Raw genomic sequence first — 13,496 nt, forward strand, 5'->3', positions numbered from 1 at the left:
TTGACAGTCCTCCCTTTGGCTGAGCAAGAATGAGCCTAGTTTTGCTCTTGTGTATGTGATTGTTTGCTTTGGGTAGAAATTAATTCAATTTCAAGTTCAGGCCACCAGTCTACTTGAGTTGATGGGAGATTTAATCTCTGTTTTGCTCATCTCCCCATACCCACACTAGAGTTTTGCCCATATTCTGTGACCCGAGGCACCAGCCCCCCAGTTCCCCAGAATGAGAATATGGTCTTGATTCCAGGAGCCCAGGACCATGACCTGAGCCGAAGGCAGATGCTTAACGCACTGAGCCACCCAGTGCCCCTCTTTGGCCTCTCCTGGTGACAGTAACATGGCTAAGGCCCAGCCAAGATCCCTTTGTTTACACATAGCGCATTTTCCAAAATACCCCATTATGACTCAGACAACCCGCTGCTTGTGTCGGGGCTGTGAATCGAGATTTTACCCTCCCCCACACATCCTCTTGTTTAAAGTGTAGTGTTGAGTTTGAGAAAATAAATACAATTTTTTCAGCCCAAGTGCCTGAAAAACCCTTAATTGAGAGAAACATTCTACAGAGATTGGGTGTTAAAAATGCAAAAGCACATTCTACTGGGAAAGCATCCACCGGGGACCTTCTGCAGGGATATTCTGTCCTTGCCTTCTGTCCTGAAAGAGCCCAGAAAGAGAAGGCAAAAAAACCCCATTAAGTTCTATATTACATTTTCCCATATTGTCATTTCCTGACATACTTAAAACATGGATTTCTTTTATTTTTTTTTTCCTCTGAAAGGCTTCCTGATCTACTTCACTTACGGTATTAGACACAGCCTGGAGGGTCACCCGAGAGAGGAGGAAGATGATGAAGAGGCTTCCTCAGACCACATCACTGCCGCGGCGAAAGAAAAAGCCGCCATCCAAGCCAACGACCAGCACCAAAGAAACCTCAGTTTACCTTTCATATTCCACGAGAAGACGAGCGAATGCTAACGCCGGCTGGGGCCGGGCTGGTCCACAGTCGTACCGTACGTGTCCTACGTGGAGTAAACCGTGACAGGCTGTCATCATCGCGCTGGGTTGCCGTGGTCTTGCTGCAGACGTAGCTCCCCTAACTTATACTCACTCACCCGGACAGCACCTTCTCAGATGGTGAATTGTGTACCTGGGGAAACCTCCCAAGCTCTCTCCTCAGCGATGACTATCCCTCAAGTAGTGGGAGCGTGTGTACGTGTGTATGTGTACCTGGGGGTGAATGAATGTTATTAGTTGTTTGTGGTTCACTCTTGCGCCTGGTATTTTTCTGGTGTTGTCATTAATGGGCGGCTTATACTGCACATGCTGAAATAGAAATGATCACTGACTAGAAGGGTGTTTTGTACGTGCCTGGTGCTTTCGGGGAAATAACCGTGGCTTTTCCTTATTAGCTGTCATTAACGTTGATTAGAACATGCTCAAAATGCAGTTACCCTTCCTGGTATCTGTCGTTGGTCAGGAGCAAGAGGAGGGGATAAGAAATGAGCCTTTTCTAGAACTTATCAATGCCAGCAGTGGGTTTAATCCAGATTTTTTCTTCCACAAAGTATGGCCATTTGTGAAAACCTCAGCCACAAGTGTGTTTGCTGGGCTACCCGGGGCGGGGGCGGCGCTCTGGGTCACCCGAGGACGCCCCTTGCAACTGCTGTGGTTTTTGAGAGAACCAGTCCTTCCACGTGTGAATGATAGACTCCCCCTCAGTCCTGGTAGAGGCTTGAGAACTGTGTGTGTGATCTACTTGGGACCCTTTCTGCTAGGAAAGGAAGGCAGTCCCTTGGCAGGAAAGCTTGTGTGAGTGGCAGCGAAGAGGCTGTATTTGGAAATCAGAGTCAGACAGACGCTTGGATAAGGAGACACCAAGCAACTTGGTCTTCAATGTCCCATAAAATAAGCCAGTAAAGTCTTCCCGGATCACACAATTGGCCGAACGTTTTACACTTTTCTCCTTTACTTAATAACTAATCACAGTTCAGTTTTTTCTTAAAACCTTTTCAGGTACAGAATTCACTCCTTTCTTCCGAGTATTTTGTCTTGTCCTAGATAGGAGGGGCTGCACTAGCAAATTATGTCTTTACTACATGCCAAAGTGGAAAAAACAACGGGATACAAGAAGAGGAAGTGTCCCTGTTCTGAGTTTAAAGTGCCTATTTGGATCTTAAATTGCATTTGCCCCAGTTTGAGGGGTTTGGATCTAATTTGCCTTTGATGTTTCTTTTGGAAACATGTAGGGATGTTTTCCTTCCCCCTCATCCTATAAATTGTTTAGCACTTTTTATCTCACTTACTTTTAACTGACCACAGTAAATCTGTCAATACCCCATTCCCAGTGGTTGGGGGATAAAATATGTGGGCTAAATACATGATTATCGAAAACCTTAAGCAAAAAAGAAAAATGAACCTAATTAAATTAAAGGCATATAGCACAGTAACCTTTCTAGGAGTAAATGAATTTTTTTTCTATGTAAGATTCTCTAGTTACTCTATTTTACTTCATAGGGTTCTCTCGTAGCGGACTTTTGACCTGCAGAGTGCTTTGCTTCTCATGAATTAGCTTTCTTACAAATAATTAAATGGTTTGCTGGGTGAGGCTAGGGGCTGTGTACTTACACACAGATGGGTTACATTCCCAGGATAAATGTTAATCAAGCACACCAGTTAACCAGCTTAATCCAAAACGCAAGGACAACATTTGTTTCCTGACAGCTCTTCCAAGAGATTATTTTACTGATGCCATTAAAAAGCAAGTTGTGATCGTTCTAACCAAGAGTTTACTGTGACTAAATATCAGATAAACAGAGAGAAAGCGTGGGTTTCCGGCTGCTAGTCTTGGAGCCTCCCTGATCTAGAGCTCAGTACTGACATTCCACTATTGCCAGGGTGCCTGGTAAAATCTGAGACCCAGAATTCTCTTCCAAGCATGTTTTTTCTGGAGAGGAAGCGTTGGATATGCAAGGACTAAAACGATTTTGGTAAGGACTGTAGGCATGATCCTAAATCCTTGTTCTAGTATTAGGCTGAGAACCCCCTTTTCTTCTCTAATTGATCTAGACTAGGCCCTTCACACAGGGAACACAAGGACTTTCATATATAAATATCTGAGTCTTTGTAACAAAAATCAAGAACTTTATTTAGAATGTGATAGGCAGCTAAAACTCTTAAGCCCACTGTGTTCAATTAGGAGCAGAATTTAGTTAGAAATTTACTTTTCCACATTAAAACACTTTGCAAACACAAATATCTATGAAAAGATGCTTTGTTGGTGATTGTGCTTTTTTTCTGTGAGGACTCAAATGTGTGCTTCTATCTCTGTATGAGTGTGTGTATATATATGTATATGTCTGTGTATTTCAAATAGTGTGTAAGTCAGTTGGGTTATGATGGTCTTTGGAGATGATAGCATTTGTATGGATAAAAGAACCCAATTGATGTGGAGAAAAAAATAACGTTTTATATTGATAGGTATGCTTATACAAAATTTTTAGGTTTTAAACTATTTTGCAATATACAGCAATTTTATATGTATGATATTTTCTATAGATTCTTTAAGAAAGATATATTTATCATGTATCTAATGTGGAATCACTAAACTCTAGTCCATTGTAACAGGTGCTTTATAATCTGAAATGGAGTAAGTATAGGAGGTGTTGGGGTTTTCTGTTTACTTATTTCTGGCACACCTTTTCTGACATCTCTGTCTTGCTCTGTGTTTCTTAGTAAAACCTAATTCTGTCAACTCTTTCACTACCTCCCTATTCCTACATCCGAATTCATAACCTCTGGAACAAAATACTGCTTTTACTTTCTTAGGATTACCAAGATGTTTGGGTGCAGATGTGACTGGTAGTCCATCACACTTCCATTAACACCTCTCCAGAAATGAAAAAAAAAAAAAAAAATGCATACCACACATTCTCTTAATTGTGATTGAGCAAGAACCATTTAAATTACTTTTCTTTCTTACATTAGGAAATACGCTTTCTTGTCTACGGCCATACCACCCTGAACGCGCCCGATCTCGTCTGAGCTCGGAAGCTAAGCAGGGTCGGGCCAGGTTAGTACTTGGATGGGAGGAAATACGCTTTCTTAATATTTTCAATGAGAAACTTCATATCAGAGCACTTTTATTTTATACTCTTCACAGAAGGGAAAAGAAGATTTGTAAATAACCACAGAAAGTCCCTGCCTACCTTACATTTAAAAAGGTAGCTTTACAAATTCAAGTTCAAGCCCTGTTTATGAGAAAACTTACAACTTTTGATAAATATTGAAATGCAGATGATTGCTTACTCACATTTTCCCCCTGAGATAAACATCAAGAAAACTTCGTTAAGACCAAATACATCCTTTGGGATATATACATTGAAGAAAAACTAGTATTGATATATTTAAAACTTTGCTATTAACAACCATAATTAGAAGAAAATATCTCTTGCAGAACTCTTTTCCTCGAAAATACAAAAGCCTCTCTTTTCATTTTCTGAATAAAAGATCTTTTTGAACTTCTTAAAATTTTAAATTTTAAAAATTAGCCACAATATTTGCTGAGTCCTGGGTATTTGCAGATAGTTGTTCGACCTATTTTGAATCAGACTCTATATTTACCGAGTTCTTTTCTAAACTGATTTGAGTGCTGAACACGGAGAATAAGAAAAACTGTTGCCCTCGAGTGCCGAGAATGCCAGGCTAGCAGGGCTAGTCCTCTTCCTTCATAAATCAGGGCGATGACTTTGTGCCAAGATTCCAGCTCTCCCTCTGATGTTGTTCCTAATGTTCTATGATTTTCTCCCAAAGTGCTTCAAGCAACTGTAATTAATACCCAAACTACCACTTCCACAGAACTTCAAAGGATTGGGTTTAGCGTGAACATCAAGGAGTGTTAAAATTCACATGATGAACGTGAATTTTAGAGAGAAGGGGATTTGTTTTTTTTTTTTTCATCTTTTTTTTTTTTTTTTTTTTTTTTTTTAGTGCCATCTCTGTATAGTTTCTGCTTATATTCTCTCACATGTCCTAAAATATCAAGGGAAAAAAGTACCAAAGTTCAGCACAGGTTTTTTAGCCATGTAGATTTGGAAGTCAGTTTGCTTGACTTTGTTGTTTAGCTGAGGTGTTTTTTTTTTTTTTCTTCCCCTCTTTGTATAATTGTATTTAAGCATTTTTAAATGAATTTCTGGTTTCTGGATTTTTTGAGAGGCCTGCTCTGTTTTTGTGGTTGTTGGTTTTTGTAGCATTCATTATTGCTTATATGTACACAGTTTAGTCTTACTGATCTCAAGTGCATTTTCTTACAGTTCAACCCAACTAGCAGCCTTACTGGCTGCGAGTAATTATACCGAGCTTACAGTCACCATGGCTGAAGTCACTGCCATTATCTCTGGCCTTAAGAGAACCTCCTGTGACCACTGGTGCCCCATGGGGATCATGACCAAGAGCCCAGGCTGGTTCTAAGATCAGGCAGCCTGCAAAGCATAAGCGTCCATAGCTACCCTTGTTGAGTAGGGTCTTGGGATGACAGGATGGGGTATGGAGTGAAAGGTTCCCATGCGAGGTAGGAGTTTGGGTCCTTAATTTCAGTTCTGAATATCCCAGGGACACGACAAGGTCAATGATAAGGAACGTCTATGACTCGTGGGAAGGATGGCTGGTTCCTGCAACTGGTACCACAGGGTCTGGCCCACTGCAACCCCCGAATGGGCAATGACAGCCTCATGGTGGAGAGTGCATGGGCCCGGGCTCAGCTGGTGGAGAGCTTGTATTGCCAGCACAATGAGGTTCTCTGGCCCAGGCCAGGTTAACGGGCTTTTCATCTTTGATGTCCACAAGGGCTGCCCCATTGTGTTCTTGCTTGATTTTGTTCTCCTTGTATGTAACAGAAACTGTTGATAGGGCCCAAAACCCTACAGAAATTCTATGTTGTAAAAGCCAACAGATACATTGGACTTGTCTGAATATAAAGATTTTCTGTTTAGTAGATAATTTCAAATTCAAATGTTCTCAATGATAATCAGAGTTCCTTTTTACTTACAAAGTTGGATTATTTTTTAGAATTGTAATAAATAAAAGCCATTGCTGCTTTACCACTGTAAAATAGGCTTTCCAATGTGACCATGTACTTTTTAAATAAATTGTAATACAACTTGTAATAATAGAATATGCATATGTATCACACACACCCAAAGCATACATTTCACACTTATCTTTAAAAAAATTGGGGGAACTTTAAAGCTCAGAAATATGGTACCCTCTAAACTGAAATGATTATAACATCCAGAATATTCACCTGGCAGCCGCGGACTACATGGGGACTACCATATCCTGTAGGATAAAAATACATGTTTTCACATACCCTTAGTCCACGTGGCACATCCTAAAAAAATATCACTTGTTCCTGAAGCATGCCATCCCAGGACCACACATCTGAGATCCTCCCACATCAACCGTCAACTTCTTCATCATGTTTTTATCTGTAAGAAGCTCCTTCCTCAATATTCCCCTTACCAAATCATAGCCTTTAATAATTGGTGATCATTTATGTACAACTAACACATTTTTTATAGTATAATAAAGAACTATTACCAACTTCAACCCTCTTTAACCTCTGACTAGGAGGAAGGACTCCGCTTTCTGACATGGCCCAACATTACATTAAATTTCAAATCTCTGGAGTTAGCTTGTTATTTTGAAATGTCTTTGTGTATATATTTTATTCCCATTAATTTTAATAAATTGGAGGGTAAACCATGTTGAACTAAGAAAACTGTAGTATCAGTATAACCAACATTGAAAACCAAGCTAAAAGAGCAAAGTATTTACCAAGCAGAAACCTTAAACCCTGATTTATCTAATTGTTGGCCTTTAGGATTGTTACTAGGTTTGGGTGCCCCATGTGAAGGAAGTGATGCCCCAGGAACTGTGTCTGGGCCCAGCCAGGAACCCCAGCGATAAGAACATCATCTCCTAGTGTTCTCTAAAGAAGGCCACAGATAGGCTTGCACTTCAGGTGAAGGGCTCAAAGCCCTCAGATTGCTAGGAGAGTGTACTGAAAAGTCCCCATCTGTGTGGAAAAAGTGATTCATTTCATCCCATAAAATGTCTCAGAGAAGAAAATCTCAAAGACATACCAAAATAACGCATTATCACAGTTTCTCTTTTTGGGTAGGTCAAAGCAGTAGGGGTGAAACTATTCAGAGAGAAACTCAGCTCAACACTGATTTACTTGAACTTTTCCAGTAAACGCTGGGTAAAGAGTCATTGGTCTCTACTAAACCTGGAGCAGCCAGGGGCGCCTGGGGGGCTCCCTCAATTAAGTGTCCAGCTCTTGGTTTCTGCTCGGGTCATGATCTCAGGGCAGCGGGATGGAGCCCTGGGCGGGCTCCGAGCTCTGTGTGGGCTCCGAGCTCTGTGTGGAGTCTGCTTGGGATTCTCTCTCCTTCTGCTCTTCTCTCTGCTCTCACATGCATGTGTGCACTTGCACTCTCTCTCTCTGTCTCTCTCAAATAAATAAATATTTAAAAAAATAAATAAAACTGGAGCAGCCAACATGAAGAGGAAAACAAGACAGGCCTGTACTACCCAGGAGCACTCTACAGCTCAAGGTGGGCTTGAACCTCCCTGATGAGGAGCACGCTTGTTTCTGGGCTCTGAATCCCTTAACTCACAAGTACTACACCGTTGGGGAACATAAGTTTCCCAGTGGCTGAGTCTCCGGGTCTCCAAAATATTTCCCTGTCTGTGCACTGCCCTGACATCTGACATTTCTTCAAGCCAGGACCAAGGGAATTCTTCAAGCAAGGACCCCGGTAGAAATCAGATTTAAATTGACAATGTTCTTGGAACTGAAACACTGACTTGGCACCAAGGTGCAAATGACCGATAGAAGACACTTTCAGAAAACGAGCAGCTCGGGGAAGTAGGAGAAAACAAATGGGCACAGGATCATTGATCGTTTACCATCAAATAAAGAAAATAATAAAATGATGAAAAAATAAAGAAAAACGAAGGAGAGGATGGTGGTTTTAAGTCACTTACATTTTCGTTTAGCGTTTACCCATTATTTAAAGGCTCTTGTTACCAACAGACAATACATCTTTACAGCATGCTATATCCTGGAGCTAAGCTAAGAAAGTTCTTTTGCTTGCTCCACCTATTTTAAGTAAACTAAATTTCTGGGACCCCCACATGTCTCCCGAGGAGAAGCTGTGGGAACATCAGCAGAGATGGGCATTCCATTGGATTTCCAGAGCAGTATCTAAAACCACTATTTAAAGCTGTATTTAGCTCCTGCTTAAACCTCGAAATATTAATTTTAAAAAATAGTCATCTTGGTTATATTTCTTTCTTTTTTAAGATTTTATTTACTTGTCAGAGAGAGGGAGAGCACAAGCAGGGAACCTGATTCAGGGCTCAATCCCAGGACTCTGGGATCATGACCTGAGCTGAAGGCTACTGCTTAACAGACTGAGCCACCCGAGAGCCCTTCTTGGTTATATTTGTGTAGTTAGTGAAGACCAGTTCAAGAAGTGAAATGTCCCAATTTTGGACTTTTTTTTTTGTTTCGCTGACCTAACAAATTCCTGGTGCTCGTCACCACTTTGAAGGGGAAGAAAGAGTAGAGGGAGCAGAGGAGTAGGGAGATTTTTCAGAACGAAGCAGTAATAGACAACTGTTACTAATTAAGATTTATATTGAAAAGGCAACATACAAAATAACTCACAAATGAAACCATAATGGAGGTGCTGAACTCTGGCCTTGGGTAACCTGAAGGGATCACTGATTCTGCATCCCTGAGACACACATTGTGTAACAACTCTGCTTCTAAAGACGATGGGAAGAAATCTGCTTCTCTAGACCCAAGTCTCCGGGCGCAGCCTACTCCCCACCCCTGACCCACTCACTTCTCTCTTCTATTTCCTGATGTCTGTGACGTCTGCCACTCCTCTTTCTTCTCTGGCTTGGCATTTGTTAATCCAGTGCTAGGGGCTCTGCTGTCCCAGATTTTCAGAGAGAGGCAGTAATACACCTTCCCTCAAATAGTGCTGTTTCCTCCCGAGGGTCACACCGGTTCCCTGGACACCATTTTTTAAAAAAATTTATTTATTTATTTGACAGAGATCACAAGGAGGCAGAGAGGCAGGCAGAGAGAGGGAAGAGGAAGCAGGCTCTCCGCTGAGCAGAGAGCCTGATGTGGGGCTCAATCGATCCCAGGACCCTGGGATCATGACCTGAGCTGAAGACAGAGGCTTTAACCCACTGAGCCACAGGCGCCACCTGGACACCATTTTTAAAGAGCCATTGCTGTGTTTGCAGCATCCTCTTCCTACATCAGGCCTTATCTAATGGTTCAGAGAAGGCATGGGCTCCTGCATTTGCCCCATCCCTGAGGTGCTCTGGGCTTCCTGAGGCTGTGTGGTGGGCGACCGACATGAAAGCCTGCCCTACAAGTGAGGTGGAGGGAGTAGACAGGTAGCCGCTAACCAAGAACCAGAAAGTGGCTGTTGCCGATAAAAACCAAAAAAAAAAAAAAAAAAAAATCAGTGGAAAGCTATACGGACTAGTAAGAGGGTCCATTAAGGTGATCAGACACAAATGCACAATAATTAATCACGCCTTAGGAAACCAGGCTTCAAGTTGTATTTGACTTGGAGCTGTAAGAAAATGCTTGTTTTGATTGGCCAATATCCCAGCAATTGTGGGAGGAAGAATGGAAGACCAAGGCAAACAGATTCTAATAATCTTTCTCACCCAAGAGAAGCCAATGGGTTTTTAATAGTGAAATACAACCCATAAAATGTACAATTTTGGCAGTTTTGTTTTTCAAATTCAGTCATCCTGAGATTGTCTCCTTCAAGGATAATAAGTCTGTGAGGAAGCAGGTACGTGTTTTTGAAAAGCCCCTATACTTCTTGTAACTTCCGCTCCCATCCTCAAGGAGTATTTGTCCCTTAGGGCTGTCCTAACGAAGTAATGTAAACTCATTGCTCAGGTGACAGAAATCTATTTTCTCACAGCTCTGGAGGCTAGAAGTCTGAGATTAAGGCATTGGCAGCGTTGGTTTCTTCCGAGCCTCTATCCTGCGTTTGTAGGAGGTTGTCTTCTGGTATCTTCATATGGTCTTCCCTCTGTGCTTGTGTCTACATTAACTCTCAGCAGAGTACCAGTGATCTTGGTTTAGGACTCACCCTAATGACCACGTTTTAATGTAATTGCCTCTTTAAAGACCGTATTTCCAAATAGGGTCCCATTCTGAAGTACTGGAGGTTAGGACTTCCACATTTAAATTTGGAAAGGAGGAGGGAACACAGTTCAGCCTATTAACGCAGACTTCAGATAAGTGTAGATACTCAACTTTGCCTCAAGAGTTGGGAAAGCAGAATTCCAAAATTATTTTCAATGTACCAGTTAACCAATTTGACAAGGCACTGGGGGAATGTCACTCATAATAGCAAAATAAAAAAGCAAGTAAAAATAAGAAATAAGCCTTGCTTATTATTATTGCTTATTATTAACAAACAAGACACATGAAAAGATAGAACTATGTGAATATAACTATATAGGTTTTTAGCTATGTAGCTAAACACAAACACATACATACACTCACACAAACAAATTTAGGTAGCCAATATTTAGCTAAAGACTATTGGACAAAATATACCTGGGAATGTAGAATTCTAAAACCGTTGTCCTAATACCAGCACTAACCAATTATTAAAATATAATGGGGACATAAAAGTAGACTTGAGTAAGGTGAAAGCTCATATTATAATATTCCCGGATGGAAAGACTCAATATTGTAAATATAACCATTCTTCCCCCAAACATGAATTCCATGCAATCATCATCAAAACAATAAAATTTTTATGGAGATTGACAGGCTGATTCCACACTTCATCTAGAAGAGAAAAGTACAATGGTAAGTAAAAGAACAATGATGGAGGCCAAAACAAATGACAAAACATGCTATAAATCAGTACCAGTTAAAGCATTCTGATATTTCTATAGGTACAAATAAAGATCAATAGAAGAGATCAATAGAATAAAACAGAACGGACCCACGTACACATGTAATTTAATACACATTAAAAGTCTACTCAAAACCATGGAGAAAGGACCAATCATTTAACAAATAATAATGTGACATTAACCAAACAATGGAAACACATAAAATTAGATTTCTAATCTGTAATACTAAAAAAAAAAAAAAGAAAAAAATATAGATGGGGTTAAAGACCAAACATAAAAACAAAATTATGTAAATTTTAGGTGAAAATATAAAAGAGTTGGATAATCAGAGGCAGAGAAGACCTACTTAAGGAGATATAAAACTCAGAAGCCATGAAAGTTACTGAAAATGTAATTGCTTAAACATTGGTTGTAATTGTTCAAAGAAAGACACCATTAGCAACACTAAAACACCAGAAAAGGATTAGAAGAAAATGTCTGTGATATGTATAACACCCAAAGAGCTTACAAACCAGAATATATTAAGATTCTACTATTGTAAGAAAGTAATCAAAATAACTCGGGTTTTCAAAAATAGGCAAATACAAGTGGCTAATAAAAACATGAAAAAACGATCGTTCTCAATAGTAACAAAAGGAAAGGGGATTAAAAGAGCATAAGGAGGGGCACCTGGGTGGCTCAGTTGGTTAAATGTCTGCCATTTCGCTCAGGTCATAATCCCAGGATCCCGGGACTGAGTCCCACACTGAGCTCCCTGCTCAGCTGGGAATCTGCTTCTCCTTCTCCCTGTGCCCACTTCTTCCCTCTCTGGCTGGTGCTCTTTCTCTCTCAAATAAATAATAAGTAAATGAAATCGTTTCTTAAAAAAAGAGCATAATGAGACCCCCCACCCCCACCCCACTCCAGGTTATAAACATTGAGTAGCGTGATTCGGGAGGGGGGGGCTGCTCCAGAGGAAAGCAGAATTGGCTGTCAGCAGGGACAGCCTTGTTAAATTGGCAACATTCACCAAAAATATGAGAGATCGTGACCTTTGGCTGAATAATTTCATTTTCACTTCACTTCTTGTAGAATGACCACTCGTGAGCATCTAGATATTTGGATCACAACAGTTAGTTAAGTTTTTTTTTTTTTTTTTTTTTTTTTTTTTTGTAAAAGAGTTTTTTAAACAACCAAACTAGTTATCAACAGGACAGCAATGAAGCTGTGGTGCATTTTGCCTTTGAAACCCTTCATAGCTAGTGGGAAGGGTAGGGGACATGAAAAGCCGTTTTTATTATTTTTGTCATTTTCTGTCCTATATAATTCTGTGGAAGTTTTAAGTATCTTTAAGTGGGTTGAGGAATTAAAGAAAAAAAAAAAAACTTTCTTTAAAAAAGAAAACACAGGTGGAGCTACTGAGTGCAGTGCATCGTTAATGCCAAGTCTCTTCCTGTGTGGGGCCATCTGGTTGCTCTTCCTCACCAGCAACCCGCAGGGGTGATGGAAAGAGCTCCTGAGTGAATCTGGACTCTTCTGGAGTCTGAGGCTTCCAGGAGATTCTCAAGCTTCATTCCAGTCCGCATTCGGCTTCTTAACAATTCATTAAAATTATAGCTGTGTTCTTCTAATGGTTGCTTCCATGGCCACCTGCTCTTCCGGCTCCTACAAAAGGGGGAACAGGGTGTGTGTTTTCCTCTCTCCGTGGAAGGATGTGCAGTTCCGCTCATCTGGCTGCCCTGTCGTCTTGTGCAACACTGAGGCAAGTCTCGGTGTATTCACTGCTAGTCTCAGGAGCTTAAGAGAGACAACTGAGTGGTATCTCGAGTTTATAGGGCAGGCCCCGTTGGACAAATTTTATCCGTAGTGATTTCAGCAGCTCATTTTAGCGAGTAGAGTGAGGGGTTAGACCCACAGATCTGGGAGTCAGGCAGAACCTGGGTTATGACTTAGCTACAAGTTTAACTTTGGGCACCCTCATCTATAAAATGGGGACAATACTAACAACAGAAGCTACCTTATAGGCTTGTTGATTGGATCAATAAGAAACAGTGAATACACCCTGCCTGGAAGAGAATAAGTTCCTAACCAATGATTACTTTCCAGAAACTGGTAATGGAATACAAAATTTAATAAGACACAGTTCCTACCTTTGAACTCCTAGAAGGGTGCAGGAGAAAGAAGCATAGCTAGATTCACAACTAAATTCTGCCTTTTGTTCTAAATGCTGTGATAGAAGTTTCCATTATGAGAGAAGGGCGAAGCCCAGCTGGGAGGAGACAAGATCTGAGCCAAGTTTTGGAGGGCAAGAGAGGCCAGGATTTGGGGTGTGGTGAGAGAGCAGGCAGGTATGTAACAGGGGAGTGGGCTATTTGGGGCAGAGGGAGTCCCAGGAACGGCGAACGCACAATGAAGCCTGGGGGCGGGTGAAGGCGGTGTGCCCGTAGTGTGGAGGACATGACAGAGAGTGGCACCAAGGGAGGCAGCCAGAGAGACCAGCAAGGCAGTGAACTTGGGAGTTTCAGCCTTCCCAGAGGACTTTT

At 41.1% G+C, this 13,496-nt stretch overlaps 1 protein-coding gene across 2 annotated transcripts in view; it reads left to right on the forward strand.

The window, feature by feature from the left end:
• Positions 1 to 6,600, forward strand: part of SLC7A2 (solute carrier family 7 member 2) — a 68,678-nt gene extending 62,078 nt beyond the window's left edge. For both annotated transcript variants that reach the window (XM_059384505.1, XM_059384506.1), the window contains exon 12: positions 776 to 6,600. In XM_059384505.1, coding sequence (XP_059240488.1) covers positions 776 to 972 — 197 coding nt within the window. In that variant the 3' untranslated portion in view covers positions 973 to 6,600. The remainder of the gene's footprint in view (positions 1 to 775) is intronic.
• Positions 6,601 to 13,496: the final 6,896 nt, after the last annotated feature.

This window comes from Mustela nigripes, chromosome 18 (assembly GCF_022355385.1).
Source record: "Mustela nigripes isolate SB6536 chromosome 18, MUSNIG.SB6536, whole genome shotgun sequence".
Lineage (NCBI taxonomy): Eukaryota > Metazoa > Chordata > Mammalia > Carnivora > Mustelidae > Mustela > Mustela nigripes.